General features: G+C 34.6%; 1 protein-coding gene across 2 annotated transcripts in view; it reads right to left on the reverse strand.

Annotated features, from left to right (window-relative positions):
- Positions 1-2,319: 2,319 nt before the first annotated feature.
- The window catches only part of LOC101896917 (synaptic vesicle glycoprotein 2B), a 37,393-nt gene continuing 20,466 nt past the window's right edge, over positions 2,320-19,246 (reverse strand). The window contains exons 1-8 of one of the 2 annotated variants that reach the window (XM_005179078.4): positions 14,890-15,052; positions 11,395-11,518; positions 8,599-8,700; positions 8,202-8,526; positions 7,778-8,138; positions 4,292-4,615; positions 2,780-3,069; positions 2,320-2,718 (exon numbers count right to left, since the gene is read on the reverse strand). In XM_005179078.4, coding sequence (XP_005179135.1) covers positions 2,502-2,718; positions 2,780-3,069; positions 4,292-4,615; positions 7,778-8,138; positions 8,202-8,526; positions 8,599-8,700; positions 11,395-11,407 — 1,632 coding nt within the window. In that variant the 5' untranslated portion in view covers positions 11,408-11,518; positions 14,890-15,052 and the 3' untranslated portion in view covers positions 2,320-2,501. Of the gene's footprint in view, positions 2,719-2,779; positions 3,070-4,291; positions 4,616-7,777; positions 8,139-8,201; positions 8,527-8,598; positions 8,701-11,394; positions 11,519-14,889; positions 15,053-19,246 lie in introns of those variants that run through there. The other variant, XM_005179077.4, reaches the window with a different exon arrangement.

The following is a 19,246-nucleotide window of genomic DNA, read 5'->3' on the forward strand; positions in this document are numbered from 1 at the left end:
TTTGAATTACTACCAACAAAATTCCGACTCCAAGTACTTTTTACGTTTTATTCAAATTTTCCATTTAGTTTTTCCAAACGTTGGTATTTTGTAGATAGTGCTATGTACAAACCCTTATGAAGAAAACCTGGTAAGAAAATGTCAATATAGGTCTATGTTTTGCTATATTGCTTATAGAAATACACCTCCTGCTTCTAGTAGATCCTAGAACCTCCCCTGTAAAATTTTCTCAAAATTTGGTTCATATTTTTTATTCCACACGACTTTGACCTTTTTCTTACTGGGTGTTTGTTGAGAACTTTTATTTGTACGCCGTCACCTCTTACAATTATTGGTCTTATTGCATTGCTCTATTGGAGTGTACCATATTATTTGTATCTCTATTACCTGTAAAACTCTTACCTAAATCACTGCTCTTAAAAATTATAATTCTCTTAAATTTAGTGCCATCAAAATACCCATTTGGAAAAATATGCTTTAAAACAAAATTTATTTTTTTTAGAAACTCATATATGAAGTTTTTTGAGAGCTGTCGGAAATTGTTAAAAAAAAAAAAACAAGTAAAAAAGATGTAAGTTCGACCGGGCCGAACTTTGAAAACCCTCCACCATTTGGTACAAATTTGGCAATTTTCAAAAAAACTAAAATCCGTTAAAAATTCTGTTAGCATTATAAAAATACCGAATGTAACCGTATATTAGGGTCTATACGACGACGTGGACCTGCATAGGCAACTTTTATCACAAGCTATTACAATATTCAAATGCGAAACTTGAAAAAAATCTGTTTACAATGTAGCTAAAATCATCAAAATACCGAATATAGGGAGGTATCATGGGGTTATAAAACGTGGACCTGCACAGACAATATTCTGGCATAAGCTGTAGTATCCATTACGAACTTCAAATACAAAATTTGAAACAAGTCCAGTAAATAATGTCGCAAAAATTATCAAAATAACGCATATCGAGAGGTACCGTTATATGGGGGCTATAAGAAGACTTGGACCCGCACAGACAATTTTCTGTCACAGGCTGTAGTATTCATTATGAACTTCAAATACTAAATTTGAAATAGTTCCGGTAAATAATGTCTCTAAAATTATCAAAATACCCAATATCGGGAGGTACCGTTATATGGGGGCTATACGAAGATGTGGACCTACATGGTTCATTTTCGGTCTTAGGATGTAGTATCTATTACAAACTTCAAATATCAAATTTGAAACGATTTCGGTAAATAATGTCGCTAAAATCATCAAAATACCGCATATCGGGAGGTACCGTTATATGGGGGCTATACGGAGACCTACATGGCTCATTTTCAATACCAAAAGTCCTGCAGACATAATACACATTTGAGTAAAATTTTATCAACCTACTTCATTTTGTTCGGAAGCTAGAGTGATTTCCACAGACGGTCAGACGGACGGACTTTGCAAAATCGACATAGAATTTTATGCTGATTAAGAATATATATACTTTGTGGGGTCTAAAATGTATATTTCGAGGGGTTACATACGGAATGACAATCTTAATATACCCTCCATACTATGGTTGAGGGTATAAATAATGGTCCAGCCTCTTAGTCTAAATTTTGACATACTCTTTCCAATTGAATTTACTTTTTCTATATAGACATGAGATTTAACATAGCACAACAAAGATATTCTAAAGGCGTTAAATCGCACATCCTAGGCGGCTAATTGACCGGTCACGAATGTGAAATAACGCCAAACCGCAAATAAACCGCACCAAACTGCGACTTAATACATTGGAAGTTATTGCCATTCTTCTGGCTGATCTTCACTCTGAAATTGACTTAATTACGTACCCAATGAACAAAAATGAAACTGACCAAAAAATGGAAAAAGCTCGTGATGAGCTTTCTTAACGGAGCTCGCATTTTAATAAAAAAATTAATGATTTACAAGTGTTGGTCGTTTGAAGGGCGATTCATGGTTAAATTTAAGAGCAAACTGAAGACGTTTGACAGTTAAACAAAACACGAGGAATGTGTTAACTGTTTACATCAGTGTTGCCAAATAGATAATAGTTAAAAAATCGCAATTTATAATATGTGCAAAGAAGATGTTACGTTTGCTTTGTATAAAATTTATAGAATAACCAACAAACATACAAAACTCAATATTTTAAGTAGAGATTTTAATTAATGTGTATAAAAATCCAGACGATGGTGTTTTTATAAAAATGAACCCCCACCAAAAAAAAAAAAAAAAAAAAAAAAACAATCAATAACAAAAAATTCTCATTCGATTTAAGTTAAAATGGAATTGACATTTCTTTTTATTATTTCATATTCATATTCTACTCGTAATAGCTATGAAAAAATATATTCATTTATGTAAAAAAAGAACTAACTAATTATAGTATATTGAGGCCAAATATCACTGATTTTTTTTAAGTATCCAAGTGAGAAGATTTGTAACCTAACTCGCCCATTGTTGTGTTTTTTTAAAATATTTAGGAAAAAATTATCCCTTAGGGATTTTCTTGGGTAGTCGCTTTTGTTGTTGCTGTAGTTTCTGTTGTAATACTTCGTGGTAAAAATAGAATTAAAATAGCACAGGATAGCATGGCAAAGCAGGATATGTAAAAAGTCATTTCACAGCTATCGGCAATCAAGGCACCCACAATATTCGTACCGACGACACTGCCGATGCGGCCCATCATCAGGGAGACACACATGGCCATGGCTCTGAAAAAGGAAGAAATTAATTTATGAATTTTGTTGTAGCATAATTCACCTTCAAACTTACCTCAATTTCGTGGGATACAAATCAACGGTAGCCGCACCCAAAACATTAATGGATATACCCACCAAAAAAAGTAGCACATACAAAATGGCCGATATCGAGGTGTAGGGTAGCCAAATGGCGGCCAGACCACAGGAACTACAGGACAATATCATAATGACCATTATACATTTCTTGCTGACGCGGTTTATTATCACAGTTATAACGGCATATGTTGAGACATATATGATTTCCATGAGCAGAGAATACATGTAGGTGGTATTCTCCAGTTTATCGGGACAATCAATGATGGTCTGGGGGAGGAGAGAAGGAGGAAAATCAATACTGATGATTATAATAACAAGTTAAATGGTATCAGTCGGGTTTGCCGACAGATTTATACCCCCAGCTTTGAGTTATGATTATTTAAACTTTTGACCCTTTATGGGAGAGGTTCTGAACAGTTGGTCAATGTTTAACAATTCGTATATGACCTGAGGTAAATTCTGTATTCATATCTGATTTCTGGTTAAGAAAAATATTTAGATATATCAAGAATCTCCGACTTGTTTTACAACAAGGTATCAGAAGGGTTTGGCAGATATATATAATCTTAGAAATGTTGAGATATACCAAGTCGGAATTGAATCGAGTGTTCATTTCGCGTTTTATGAGCTTCATGGATGCTCAAAATGTTGAGCCTTTGTGGGGGGTGGTTCCAGAAGGAATGGACCGATATATCCCATTATCACACCAGACCTTGGGTTAATAAAAATATTCTGATGTGTATAATTTGAAGATTTTATGATCATTTTGGTCATTCAAAACTTTAGCCCTTTATGGGGGAGGTACCAGAAGAAATTGTCAGATCTCTATCATCTTAATAACAGAACTTCTGTTGATGGAAATATTGAGAAGTGTTAAGTCTGAATATAATCGGATATTAATTTCATCTTTTATCAGGTACCAGGGAGGTACCAAAGGATTGAACCGCTGTATTTCATCTTCACACAAGACCTGCGGTTAATAAAATTATTGTGATGTGTGTAATTTGAAAACTATCTGACACTTACGCAACATTTTATAAGAGTTATAATTATTCAAAAACCTGTGTTGACCATTTGTGGGGGAAGTACTTGATGGAGTGGACCGATATTGTCCATTTTCGGACCTGCCCTTTCGGATTATTCTTTCTCTTTCTGTGCAGTAAATTATTTTCTTTGAAAATGTTGACATCTTGTGTGGGAGGTACCAGAAGGAGTGGACCGATATTGCCCATCTCCGAACTCGATCTAAGTTTGGCAATAATATTACGATGTACCAAGTTTGGATCAAATCGGATACTCCCTTCGAGAGTTATTGTGCGCACCAGCCAGACAGAAGCACGGACGGACGGACTTCGCTAGATCGACTCCAAATGTCCTGAAACGGATTTGGTCCAAAGAGACCTAGGGTCTAATACCGTTATTTCGATAAAGCCATATGTCTGAGGGTATTAAAACTGAATTTTGTCCCTAATATTAAACCACAACCTACCGAATTATCTACATTCTCATTCAAATGCTCATTTTTATAGTAGACAATTTCACAGAGATATTCATTTTTTCCCGGATTATTTTTCATAAATTCACCCATGGCATTGATGATGTACGGAAACCACATGTACAGACCATTCGTGATGACATATAGCCAAAACTGTGTTATACACACAATTGTCGTGGAGCGTAGATATTTTCTTTGGAATAGCGGCACCGTTTGATTCCACATGGTTTGTAAGAAGCTCAATATGCCGTATGATTTTTTATTCTTTGAACTTTCAACATCTTCATCGGTGTCTTCTTCGGATAGAAGGTGGGGTATCTGAAAAAAAGAAAGGCGATTAATTATTATTTAATACTATAGAGTATCAGTCGGTTTATGCCGACAGACATATAACCTTAGCCTATGTCCCTTTATTTCAACATATTCTGATTTGCGTTGTTTATTTAAAATGTTGACCCTTTATGGGAGAGGGAATGAAGGATTGGACCAATATTCTTCATTTTCGCACCTGGTCTAAGCCTAATATAAATAATACGACGTGCTAGGTTTGAACTATGTGGACTACTTCCTCCAATATGAAATCTATGTATAAAACATCAAAATCGGTCTACTAGCCTAAATATGGTTACAAATCTTGATTCTTCGGTATTTTGAAGGTTTCCAACCGAAATGCTTGTATTTTGACTTTTAGGTTCTCGTAGAATAAACAATATAGAACCCCAGCAAGTGCTACTACTTCGTCAAAATTTTAGATTCGTTCCCTTAATACTCAAAATGCACAATTTGCTCAGTTTGACTAGATTTTTTAATTAAAACTCCATACATGGTAATAAATGTTCAGACTTTCAAGGTTTTATATAGTATTCACATTTTTTTCTTTTTTGGAAAAATAATTGGAAAATGTTTAGCTTTTACACCAAAAAGTTTTCAATTAATTTTGAAATTTACAGAGGAGGATATAAGTAACAAAATTATACAATGGACCCACATCCAATTTTTCTGTCCTTGGAAACCAACGGTGACCTCAATATCAAATTTAAAATGTCACCTCTATTCCTTCACCCAATACCAAAATTTTATAACATTTAGTACGCATATCCAAAACAATCTACGTTTCTCTATCCTAGACAACAAAAGAGATCCATTTGGTGCTTTTCGTACAATTATAGTATGCTTTTTTTTTGAAACCACCAACAGAAACCTCAGTAACATATTTTAAGATTCCCGCTCTTTACGTTTACCAAAGACAAAATTTAGTAACATTTAGTATTTTTCGTATAATTCTAGTACTCATTTGCAAATCCATTTCATATCTCAATCCTAGACACCAAAAGTTATCGCAATATACAATTTCACGATTTCAACTTTATCCCTCCACCCAACCTCATATTTAGTACTATTTGTAGCTTTTCGTAAAGTTCTAGTGCACATGTCCAAAACCACCTCCATATTTCAATTTCAATATCAAATTTGAGGATTCTGGCCCTGTCCCTTCACCCAATACCAAATTTAGTACGATTTAGTACTTGTAGCACAAATATAGTACCCATTTCCAAATCACTGCCAATTCTCAACAACCGATACCATTAGAACTCTAAATATCAAATTTCAAAATTTTATCTATATCCCTTCACCGAATACCAAGTTTAGTACCATTTTGTACTTTTCGTACAAATGTATGACGCATTTCCAAAAGCACCTCCAATCTAAATTCTAGATACCAACAGAGACCTAAATATTGAATTTAAGGATACCAGCCCTACCCCTTCACCCCAATACCAAATTTAGTACCATTTAGTACTTTTCGAACAAATATGGTACGCATTAAAAAATCACCGACAAATCTCAATTCTAAATCTTAAGATCAAATTTAAGAATTTTAACTTTATCCCTTCAATTAGAGTTCACCTTTCCAAAACCGCCTCCATATCTCAATTTCAGACACCAATAGAGACATCAATATCAAATTTCGGGATTCCACCTTTATCCCTTCACCCAATTTAGTACCACTTATTACTTTTCGTACAAATATAGTATGCATTTTCAAAACCACCACCATATCCCAATTCAAGATACCAACAGAGACCTAAATATCAATTTTGAGGATTCCAGCCCTATCTCTTCACCCAATACTAAATTTAGTACTTTTTATACATTTATAGTACTCATGTCCAAAGCCACCACCAAATGTCCAGGCTAGACATGAACAGTGACCCTAATACCCAATTTTGATTGCTTACCACTATCTGTTCACCCAATATCAGATTATACCAAATATAGTACTATTTAGTACTTTTTTTTGCACTTGTAGTACACATTTCCAGAACCACTTTTTTGTCGCAAAACTACCGCCAACAGGGACCCCAATAACAACATTTCAAATTTCCAGCTTCATTCGTTCACCCGTTTTTCCAAACTGTTCCAAATTAAGTACCATTCAGTACAGCTCGCACACTTAGTGCACATTTTTCAAAAACAACCTCATGCCAAACCACCCTCTCATACCAATTTTTTAGCTCCACCCCTTTACATAATACGAAGTTTTTCCATTTTCGAAGTTTAGTACCATTTTAGAACTTTTCATTATTTTTTAAGTTCGAATTATCAAAAACCCTTTGATACATCTTTCCTGCACTCCATCAGTTACTCTCATTCCGAACTTCAGAATTCTAGCTTTTCCCTTTGGTCCTATAGAAAATATTAAATTTGTAGTACATTATAGTACTTTTGAGAAGTTTAGTACCATTTTTGAACTTTTCCTAAATTTAAAGTTCGAATTTCCATAAACATCTATCCAGAACTCCATCAGTGACTCACATTCCAAATTTCAGAATTCTAGCTTTTTCCTCTTGTCCCGTAGAAAATATTCAATTTGTTCTCAATTTTAGTAGTTTTGAGAAGTTTAGTACCATTTTAGAACTTTTGTGTTTAAAATTCGAATTTCCAAAAAATCCTTTGGTACATCTATCCTGCACTCCATTAGTGACTCTCATTCCAAATTTCACAATTCTAGCTATTTCCCTTCTGTCCAATAGGAAATATTCAATTTGTAGTACATTTTAGTACTTTTGAGAAGCTTAGTACCGTTTTAGATCTTTTCCTAACAAGAATTTCCAAAAACCATTTGATACATCTATCCTGCACTCCGTCAGTGTCTCTCTTTCCAAATTTCAGAAATTCTAGCTCTTTCCCTTTGTCCATTACATTGTATTCAATTTGTGGTACATTTTAGTACGTTTCGTACCCTTTAAGTACGAAATTCCAAAAATCCAACCTTGTTATAAGCCTAAGCACCACTCTAATTTTTCAAACAGAAGTGACTCGGAAGTGCTTCCACAAAAAAATGGGAGAGAGAGTAAACTCCGCATGGAACTCTCATTCTTCGAGCAATCCCGCTCGCGAACTAGTTTTACTCCCGAGAGAAAACGAGCAAATAAGTGCTCTGCTATATTCGGTAGTGCATCAAAAATTATAACTTACCACTAATTTCTCCTTTCCACCATTCACTTTGTACATTTTTTGTAAGACTTCTTTTGTCTCCTCCTGCTTATTGATGGAGAGTAAAAATTTGGGACTTTCCGGCAGGAAATACATGGCAATGCCACACACGAGGCCAGGGATGCCACATACAACGACAAATAGACGCCATGGCTTGTAAACTAAACCCATAAAAGGCAAGGGTAGACTCCATTCGCGATTGATGACGGCAAACGAAAGGAAGGGCATAAACATGGCACCAATGGCGAATATGAACGAAGCAATCATCATTGCTTTGGAACGTGTGCGATCTGTGTGGAATTCACTGATGTAGGCATAGACGGTGGCCGAGGCACCGGAAACACTGGAAGAGTAGGAGTACAACAATTAATTAAAATACAAACAACAAATTATACCCACCACTTACAAAATCCCATTGATTAACCTTAGACATAACATGGTCCAAAAGTCCATGGCAAAACTGGAAATCACCGTCACCACAAACCCCGCTATTAATGTGGGCTTAATAACACGCTTCCTTCCCTTGGTGTCGGCCAAAAAGCCCCACAAATGTGAACTGATTATCATGCCCACATAACCAATGGCACTCAGCAAACCTTTGCGAAAATTTGTCAACTCCAAATCACAGTGGGCCACGGGCATGTAAAAAGCCACTGCCGATGTTTCCAGCAAGACATTGGCCAATATTAGACCAGCTACTATTATCACCAAGTAATTGAACTTGCCATAACCTGAGAACGAATTGAAAATTTTAGGATATCAACAATTTGAAATTTTGTTGGCATTCCACCGCCACCACCTACCCGTCCTTTCTAGAGCCTCTGAAAATGTTATTGCCTCCTCCAAGGCCTTGAGTTTACCATTTGTTGTCTTTGTGGAATCATTTGAAGTTTGAATTGGAAGTACTGAAATGAATCAAAATAAAAAATTTAATTAAATTATTCAAAATGAAACGGGTTGCATGATTAATTTTAGGAAAAAAATATTTCTCTCTTCTCCATTAATTATTTTTGATTGATAATTTCTCTATGAAAAATATTGGGGTTCGTGTTCAAAATCTGATAATAAATTGATGCTATGGGAAGCAGTAGAGAAATCTAAAATAAAAATAAACAAACTGGAAAGTTTCATAACATATATGCTCTCAGCAAACGACAATTTATTACACGTAACAATGTGTATATATATTTATAAGTTCTTAAAAAAGGGCGAACTCTATTGAAATTGGTGAGAATCGGTTCAAATTTAAATATAGCTCCCCTATATATGTTCAGCCGATTTCGTGTTAATTGTGCACTAAACGGCCCATATCAGTCCAAATGACCTGAATTTTGGCACATCCGACTGAATTCAGTCTAGAAGCAACTCATCAAATTTAGAGAAAATCGGTGCAGATATAGCTGTAGCTCCCATATACAGGGTAAGATGAAAAAACTTCACCAAATAACCAACCAACTTCAGACTGCTGTCATTTCTAAGCCACTCGTCCGACAGCTGTTAAAATTATTTCAGTGACAGCTCATTATATGATTTATAAGCGTACAAAAGCATTTTGGTGAGAATTTTCCAGAAAAAAAGTTATTCGTTATGGAATTCAAGCGTGATAGTGTGAATTCTATATATTTGGCTGGGAAACCACAAAAGGCTATCGTTAGAGCACTCCAGCATTTAAAAGTGAATAAATCTTTTGTGTCTCGTACCATCGCCCGTTACCGTGATACTGATAGCATAGCCCGACGTCAAGGAAGTGGACGGAAGAAAACAGCAACATCAGCAGAAATGGTTCGACTTGATCGAAACCCGCGTCGCAGTTGCCGAAGAAATGGCTCGTGAGCTGTGACATATAGCAATATTCCATTCGGCAAATATTGAAAAATGAGATCGAAGAAAAGTCATTGAAATTCCAAAAAGTGCAAGAACTTACACCGCAACAGGAAGAAAATAGACTCAAACGAGCTAAGGAGTTGCTTCGCTTGGCCGAAAGTGGCGAACTGCCGAATTTGCTTTTCTCCGATGAGAAAACATTCGTTGTCCAGCAGTTTGTAAACAAACAAAATGATGGTGTTTACTTGCCAAAGAGGTCAGCTGGAAATGTGCCCCTTGGGTTTGTCAACAGAACTCAAGCGCCGGCCATGGTGATGGTGTGGGCCGCCATAACAGCCAATGGTCGCTCTCCGCTCGTATTAAACGACCGTGGCATCAGAAAAAATGCCGAATATTATTTCGAAAATATTCTGGAGGGTGTATTGAAGTCTTGTGCACGCAAACATTTTGACCGCAGACCTTGGACATTCCAACAGGACTCAGCACCATTGAACTCAGCACGCGCCACCCAAGAATGGTTAAAAAATGAGGTTCCTCGCTTAATTTTCAGCGCACAATGGCTACCAAAATCTCCGGATACCAATCCGTTGGACTATTGTGTCTGGAGCATTTTGGAAAGCAAGGTTGGCACTAAAAAATACCAAAGTGTCGATCACCTCAAGCAAGCGCTTCACCGGGAATGGGCCAAAAAACCGCAGAGCAACATTCGGCAGCGAGTGACGGTTTCATTGGCCGTTTGAAGGCCATAATTCGTGCCAAAGGTGACCAATTCGAACAAATCTAAACTTATTCAAAAATTCGGTGCTATTTCCGACATTTTTGCTTTTATTTAATAAAATTTAAAAATTCTAAAATTCTAATTCTTTAAAAAATCCACGTATCGAAGGCTCTTCAAAAAATATTCTTTAAAAAATTCACGAAGAAGGCTCTTCAAAAAATATTCTTTAAAAAATTCACGAAGAAGGCTCTTCAAAAAATATTCTTTAAAAAATCCACGAAGGAGGCTCTTCAAAAAATATTTTTTAAAAAATCCACGTATCGAAGGCTCTTCAAAAAATATTCTTTAAAAAATCCACGTCTCAAAGGCTCTTCAAAAAATGATATTCTTTAAAATCCATATCTCGAAAGCTCTTCCAAAAATATTTTTTAAGAAATCCACGTTTCGAAGGCTCTTTAAAATATATTCTTTAAGAATTGCACGTCTTAAAGGCTCTTGAAAAAATATTCTTTAAGAATTGCACGTCTTAAAGGCTCTTCAAAAAAATATTCTTTAAGAAATCCACGTCTCTAAGGCTGTGCAAAAAATATTCTTTAAAAAATCGATGTGTCGAAAGCTTTTCAAAAAATATTCTTTAAAAAATACACGTTTCAAAAGCTTTTAAAATAATTCTTTAAAATCCACGTCTCGAAGGCTCTTTAAAAAATATTCTTTAAAAAATCTACGTCTAGAAGGCGCTTAAAAAAGTATTCTTTAAAAAATCTACGTCCAGAAGGCGCTAAAAAAATATTATTTAAAAAATCCACGTCTCGAAAGCGCTTCAAAAAATATTCTTTAAAAATCCACGTCTCGAAGGTTCTTCAAGAAAATATTCTTTAAAAAATCCTTATATCGAAGGAACTGCAAAAAATATTCTTTAAAAAATACACTTCTCAAATGCTCTTCAAAAAATATTCTTCAGTTGGAACCCATCAAATCAAAACCACGACCCTCTAAACATGATTTTTTTCTTGTCTTTTGAAAAATTTGCTTAAGAGATTTTAATTATTTTACTTACCCTGAACAACCATTTTTAGTCACTTATTTGTATTTAACTACAACTTTTATTTTCCTTTACAAAAAATGCAACAACAGCAAATTGTTTTCGCAAAATTTCCGCTTATAAATAACTGTTAGGGTTGCTGTTGGTGTTTTTTAACGACGGTGTAAAATGTAAAAATTATAAATTATTTGCCCAAGATAAGAAGATTTATTCAAATAAAAATGCAAGACGATTTTTATTACAAGAATTATTTATAATAAAAAGAAAAATACCAAGACATGATGTAAACACATGCCTAAACATGGTGAAAGATTTGTTGTAATAGTTTTATAGTTTTTTTTTTCTAAACGTAGACATGGAAATAAAAATATGATAAAATGCTATCATTGGCGATGGCGAGGTTTTAATACTCTTGAAAACTAAAGAACGAGAATTTTTTTCGAGGGAGAGAAAGTGCATCTTAGAAAATAAGTCTTATACTCGTGTGTTTGGCAATTTTGTTAGGAAATGGTCTCCAAAGTAGTCTAAATCTCGTGGTTACCGTTAAAGTGGGAGATTGAACAGATGGGAGATGCTTTTCTGTATGTTAAAATACATTATAAATGAAAACAAGTAAGCAAAGGCTATAGTCGTGCGGGGACGACCATGTGATACTCTACAACACTATAATATGTTAGAAGCCCCCTTATGCCAAATCCATTTTGAAAGATTTCGCTTTTGAAATTATGTCACGGATCACTGCCTTGATATTACCCTTAGAATTTTTTGTGCTTCATTTTGCACCTAAATTTGATCCAATGGTCATCCATTTTGGTTCATTTGAACCCCTAATTATTTTGCGATCTTCTCCAAAAGCAAATGGCTGCTCTGTATCTCCAAATTTAGTCTCATCTATATGATTTGCTTGTCTACGATTTTTGGCTATATTCCTCAATGAAATCAGTATTTTTTATATGTTTTAAGAATATCCTTTCAAGAATTTTGGGTATTTCATGAATATTATGTCATTAATCTTCTTATATTGGATTTTTGAGATTTTTGTTTTTAAGATCCATGAATTTTTTAATAGTGGTTTTTAAGGAATATTTTTCAAAGGCCATCAAGACTTTTTCGAAAATCCAAATTCGTTGATTTTTTCAATATTTAAAAAAAAAAATCAAAGCTGTAATCGTGTATTTTTGTAACCTCCACCATAGTATGGAGGGTATATTAAGTTTGTCATTCCGTTTTTAACACCTTGAAATATAAATATTAAACCCCACAAGGTATATATAGCGAGTTCCGTCCGTCGGTCTGTCCGTCTGTGGAAATCACTCTGGCTTCAGAACGAATTAAAGTAGGTAGATAAAACTTTACTCAAATTTATGTTTGGTCTGCAGGAATTTTGGTATTTAAAATGGGCTATATGGGTCCACGTTTAGGTATAGTCCCCATATAACTGTACCTTCCTATTATTTTATTTTAATGATTTTAGCTACATTATTGTTTACAGTCTATGAGAGAAAATTGCAGGTTCATGTGTTCGTATAACCTTCCTACATCAATACCTCCCTATATTATCTATTTTGATGGTGTTGGCTACATTATTCATTGGAATGGTTTCAAATTTCGTATTTGAAGTTCCTTATGGGTACTACAGTCTATGACAGAAAATTTTTTTATGCGAATACAGGTGTTCGTATAGCCCCCATATAATGGTACCTCCCTATATTGGGTGTTTTGATGTTTTTGCGACAATATTCACCGGAATTGTTTCAATTTTCGAATTTGAATACTATAATGGCCATTAGAGAAATTGGCAATGCTCATTTTTGAATTTCTAAATTCGTTCCATTTGGTGGAGTATATTCAAAATTCGGCCCGGCCGAACATACTGCTTTTTTACTTGTTTAATAATTTATGGCGTCAAGTATTTCTCGAACGCTATCGGACCATGATTAGGCATCTTTATACATGATCTGAAAAATTTTGGATTTTTTAGTATGATATTTTTTTAAACAATGCTATTTAGGAATACTTTGAACCATTTAAGAGGATTTTTCGATTGCAACCAAGCCCTTAATCGTGGGGGTTTCAAGAAGTTAGTCAGATATTTTTAAAAATAGTTTTTCGAAGGATATCAAGGACCTAATCAGGCATTTTTCTATGATGGTTTGGAATGGTTTTAACTTCGATTTTCCAAGATCGTCAAGGCCCCGACCTTTTAGAGTGTTTTTTCAATGACCACCAAAGCTTTAATGGTTGATTTGTATATCCTTTTGATTCTGCCATTTGATATTGGAAAAATGATAATCAGTAACGCTAGCAATCTTAAATGAAATATGTTTTAATTTCATTTTGAGTCGATCTAGCCATATCCACGATAATTGGCTGATGAAGTATTCGATTATTAACAAACTTAGATCCTGATCTGAGATCTGCAATATTAGTCTACTGTTTCTGTAATTTTCTTTACAAAATTTCAAAATTGTCTCATATTGAGCGTAGGGGGGAGTACCGGATACAAGGCGGTGCAAAATTAATCCCCCTATCAAAAAATGTTATAATTTTTACGTTTGGCTCCTAATGTCTTAATTACATCCAAAAAACATCGGAACATCAACGATACACATCCTACATAGGTCAGCTTTGCAAATTGACAATTTCGTTTCTCTCCTAGTGGTACATCCCCGCAAAGGGTCAACATTCGGAATAATATTCTACTAAAATTTAAAATTTTTCTCGAGATTTTCTTCAAACTTAGTACATTCTAAAATATTTTTAAAGATTTTTTAAGATTTGATCATATAGCTTACTATTGTCAACTCTTTAACACTGTTGGAATTAATTCTATAATTGTGGATATTTTGAGAAAATAAAGTGGATTTTTACTGGATGTTTGTAAGATATCAGTGGGCGTCCATTATTTAGAAATACTTTCAGATATTCAGTATTTCAAAGGTTTCATCTCCATTTTTTAAGGGAATTGACTTTACTTTTGCAATTTGGACTCGAATTGAGTGACAATTTTACCATAGAAAATTTTTCAATGTCGGTTCATATTTTGATGTTTCAACAAGGGCCGATTTCAAGTGTTTCGATTTTTTTTTCGATATAGACAGAAGACATCATTGCGAATAATTATCCAATGTTGGTGCATGTTTTGGAAGGCGCCCTTTGATGTTATCTCCCAATTTTAAACCTTTTTAGATTCGACGTTTTTGATATCAAAATCAAGGATAAATGAGAACAACCTGTTTAAAATGTTAGGGATATTGAATTTTATTTTTTCCCCGGCCATCTAAATTTATTGGATATATCAATTTCACACAAAAACATAACTAAATACGGACTAGGTCTTTTCCTTTCAAAATAATTTAATCCAGAAACCTCTATTCACAAAGATATAATTTATTATGTTTTTTATGATTTTCAGACTTTATCATATTTCCAAAGAATCGTAATCTTTCACCATGTGCAACGTGTTTTTCTTGGTATTTTTCTTTATTGTAAATAATTCGATGTGAGCACCTTAAATTTAGTTTTATTTTACAGCGCTGTTGATGAACAGCATTTCACCAAAAATTCAATTTAATTCACTTTCAATTTCACATTTATGCGAAAACTTCACTTTGACGCGTTCTATTAATTTCTGCTGTTGATGACACCTTTTCATTATCCATGCCTTTTTAAAACTGACCTCAAATGAATACAGCAGCCCAAATAAAAATCTATTCACTTATTTGATAAAGAACACAAGTCTACAAATAATAGCAAATGTTATCAAAGTTGATTACCTGCTGAGAATTATTCTAGTATTTTCCCTTTTTAGTCTCGAAAGAGGAAAAGAGAGAGATTTAATAATAAATTTCACGACTTATTAGTTCTGCAGGAATATTTAATTAGAATTTTGTAAAAAGTGATCAAACATAGGGTTATGTCAGTTTCTAGCGTGATTACCTATTTGGGTAAATAAAAAGCCTTCGATTAATTTTTTCACCTGTAGACCAGTGTAATAATCTAATTACCTTGAACCAGAACAAATATACAAATAAAAATCTTCTTGGGCTTTGTACCTACCTAACAACAGACTTCAGATGTTTGTCCAGGGATTTGCAGGTGGCATAGCGTATCATTCGGATTATATTAAAGGGATTGTCATCATTGCTGTGTTAAGTGGAAGTATTTGTTTTGAGATGTGTAATTTTAAATAAACTCACTTTTGGAATAAAGACTTATCTAGCAAACATCATAAACTGTAGGTGAGTTTTTTTCTATTTCAAACGACAGAAACTTTTCGCTTGGAAAAATCGGTCTTTTTTCATATTTTTTTTATACGCCATGAGACATGGATTCATAGAGATTTCGTTAAATACGTCAACAAAAATTCATTTTTATAGCTTGATTAAAAAAAATTGGTAGTTATTAAAATTTTCAAGTTCATAACGGCGATTTTAAGTGCGTGCTAAGATTTTGAATCTTTTTGTATAGCTTTCACATAAAAGTAATAGATGCGAGTATTTAAATGCAGAAGTTAAAAAAGAACAAGGAGTAAACAAAGGCTATTGACCGCGGGTATTTGCCCTATATCTACGCTATCAGCAAAGGTATTCAAACAATTTCATACAAAAGTTGTGGTCCATTTTAGCCGCTGAATATAATCCAATGGTCATTCAAAATTTTAGACTTTTGCGCTGTCTTGAACTCTAATCACATGTAAAATGTCGTGTCCATTGTTTTTTAATTGTGATTTAGAGTGACTGCAAAATCAGGAAAATTTTATGTTTTGAACCTATAAATATGTATCTTCAAAAACAATATATATCGCATGCAATATAAACGAGTTAAAAATTAGTAAGTTCGGCCGGGCCGAATTTTTAATACCCACCACCTTGGGGTAATGGAAACAGTAGAACCCATTATGACCCACAAATATCAATTTTTAGACATATTCGTGGGAAAATGTGGCAAAAATCATCAAAATACCGAATATCGGGAGGTGCCGCTATATAGGGCTAAACAAAAACGTGGACCTATACATAAAATATTTCGCCAACGGAGCTAGAACTTATTATGACCAACAAATTTCAATTTTTAGACAAATCCGTGATAAAATGTGACAAAAACCATCAAAATACCGAATATCGGAAGATACCGTTATATGGAGGCTATACCAAAGCGTGGACCTATACATACAATATTTCGGCGCACGAACTAGGACCCATTATGACCTACAAATACCAATTTTTAGAAAAATCCATGAAAAAATGTGACAAAAATCAAATTAAATTTTGACGCTCTTCGTCGAATAATGAGGGCTGTATCGTGATTTCAACAGACAGACGGACACAGACAGGCGGAAAGGCAGAAGGACATCGTAAAAACGACTTAGAATTTTATGCTAATCATGAGTATATATACATTATGGGGTCTACGACGAATATTTAGGAATGTTACAAACGGAATGACAAAGTTAATATACCCTCCTTTCCATGGTGGAGGGTATAAAAACTGCAACAAAGTCAAGCGACATAATTTTAAAATTTTTTTTTTAAATTTTATTGACTGAAAGCCAATAATGTCGGAAATATCATCAAATGTTAGAATAAGTTTAGATTTGTTCGAATTGGTCACCTTTGGCACGAATTATATGAAATCCTCACACGCTGTCCGAATGTTGCTCTGCGGTATTTTGGCCCATTCCCAGCGAAGCCCTTGCTTGAGCTGATCGACACTTTGGTATATTTTAGTGCCAACCTTGGTTTCCAAAATACACCAGACACAATAGTCCAACGAATTGGTATCCGGAGATTTTGGTGGCCATTGTGCGCTGGAAATGAAGCGAGGAACCTCATTTTGTAACCATTCTTGGGTGGCGCGTGCTGAGTGCGTTAGTGCTGAGCCATGTTGGAATGTGCAAGGTCTGCGGCCAAAATGTTTGCGTGCCCAAGCCTTTAATACACCCTCCAGAATATTTTCGAGATAATATTCGGTATATATTTTGATGCCAGGAGAGCGACCATCGGCTGTTATGGCGGTCCACACCATCACCATTGCCGGCGCTTGAGTTCTGGTGGCCAACCGAACGTGGTGCATATTTTCAGCTGACCTCTTTGTGGCAAGTAAACACGATCATTTTCAAACGATCTGCTGGACAACGAATGTTTTCTCATCAAAGAAAACCAAATTCGGCAGTTCACCACTTTCGGCCAAGCGATACAACTTTAGCTCTTTTGAGTCTACTTTCTTTCTGCTGCGGTATAAGTTCTTGCACTTTTTGGAATTTCAATGGTTTTACTCCGACCTCATTTTTCAATATTTGCCGAATAGACTATTGCCTTATGTTCAGCTCACGAGTCATTTTTCGGGCACTGCGTCGCGGGTTTCGATCGAGTCGCTTCATTACTTTTCGAACCATTTCTGCTGATTTTGCTGTTTTCTTAAGTCCACTTCCTTGACGTCGGGCTACGCTACCAGTATCACGGTAACGAGCGATGGTACGAGATACAAAAGATTTATTCACATTCAAATGCTGGAGTGCTCTAACGATAGCCACTTGTGGTTCTCTACCCAAATATAAAGAAACTTTTTTTTCTTAAAAATTCTCACCAAAATGCTTTTGTACGCTTGTAAACAATATAATGAGATGTCACTGGAATAATTTAACAGCTGTCGGACATGTGGCTTAGAAATGACAGCAGTCTGAAGTTGGTTGCCGTTTTTTCATCTCGTCCTGTAATTCTCGTACTCTATAGATAAAATTCAGTTTCATATCATTTGAGTATAGAAAACTATATACATATCTTCAAAGATAGAATAACTCTAAAACGCATTTGTATCGACATTTTAATAAAACACAAAAAATCTGTTGATTAATGAACGCTATTTCTTCAAGTGTAGGCTAAAGCGAATATGTTTTTTTTTCTTTATTTATCTAATTTAAATCACTTGTGTTTACTTTTGGTGTGTCAATGACTTTTATGATTTTAGACATTGTTATTGTTTTTTTTCCTTTTTTGTTTTCTTCTAAGAAAAAAAGCTCAACAATTAGCAGTTGCTATGACAATGCTAAAAAAAATTAATTCATTCTTGGTTAAGTGTGAAATGTGGCTAAATCGATAATAACATTGTTTACTTGTCATCTAGGAAAAAAGCGGCTTTGGTATTTGGAAATGTCTCGAAAAAGACAGTTTCTTAGATACAGTTTTCATTCATAAATTCTCAACGGTATAACAATGACAAGAAGCGTGACAATAACAACATAATGATACATATTTACGGTCATAAAACAAAATATTTAGCTGTACTGGTGGTTAAGATAACCTCTAATACTCCTAAATGTTCCTAAAGCCAAAAAAACATGTTAAAAAGCAGTAAGTTCGGCCAGACCGTAAAATTTTAAATATACCCAATATAGTCGTTATATTGGTGTCTATACGACGTGGACCTATATAGGCATTGTTTGTCATAAGTCATTACCAAATTCAAATTCGAAACTTGAAATAAACGTTGAATAATGTAGCTAAAATCATCAAAATAACGTATATAGGGAGGTACCTTTGTATCGGAGTTGTGCGAAGACCTGGACCAGCATGGACAATTTTCTGTCATAGGATGTAGCATCCATTAAGAACTTCAAATACGACATCTCAAACAATTTCGGTGGGTATTGTACCGAAACTCGTCAAAATACCGAATACAGGGAGGTACTGGTATAAGGGGCCTATACGAAGACCTGGACCTGCATAAACAATTTTCTGTCATAGACTGTAGTTCCCATTACGTACTCTAAATACGTAATTTGAAACAATTCCGGTGAATAATGACGCTAAAATCATCAAAATACCGAATAGAGGGAGGTATTGTTATATGGGGGCTATACGAAGAC

This window comes from Musca domestica, unplaced genomic scaffold, assembly GCF_030504385.1.
Source record: "Musca domestica strain aabys unplaced genomic scaffold, Musca_domestica.polishedcontigs.V.1.1 2, whole genome shotgun sequence".
Classification (NCBI taxonomy): Eukaryota; Metazoa; Arthropoda; class Insecta; order Diptera; family Muscidae; genus Musca; species Musca domestica.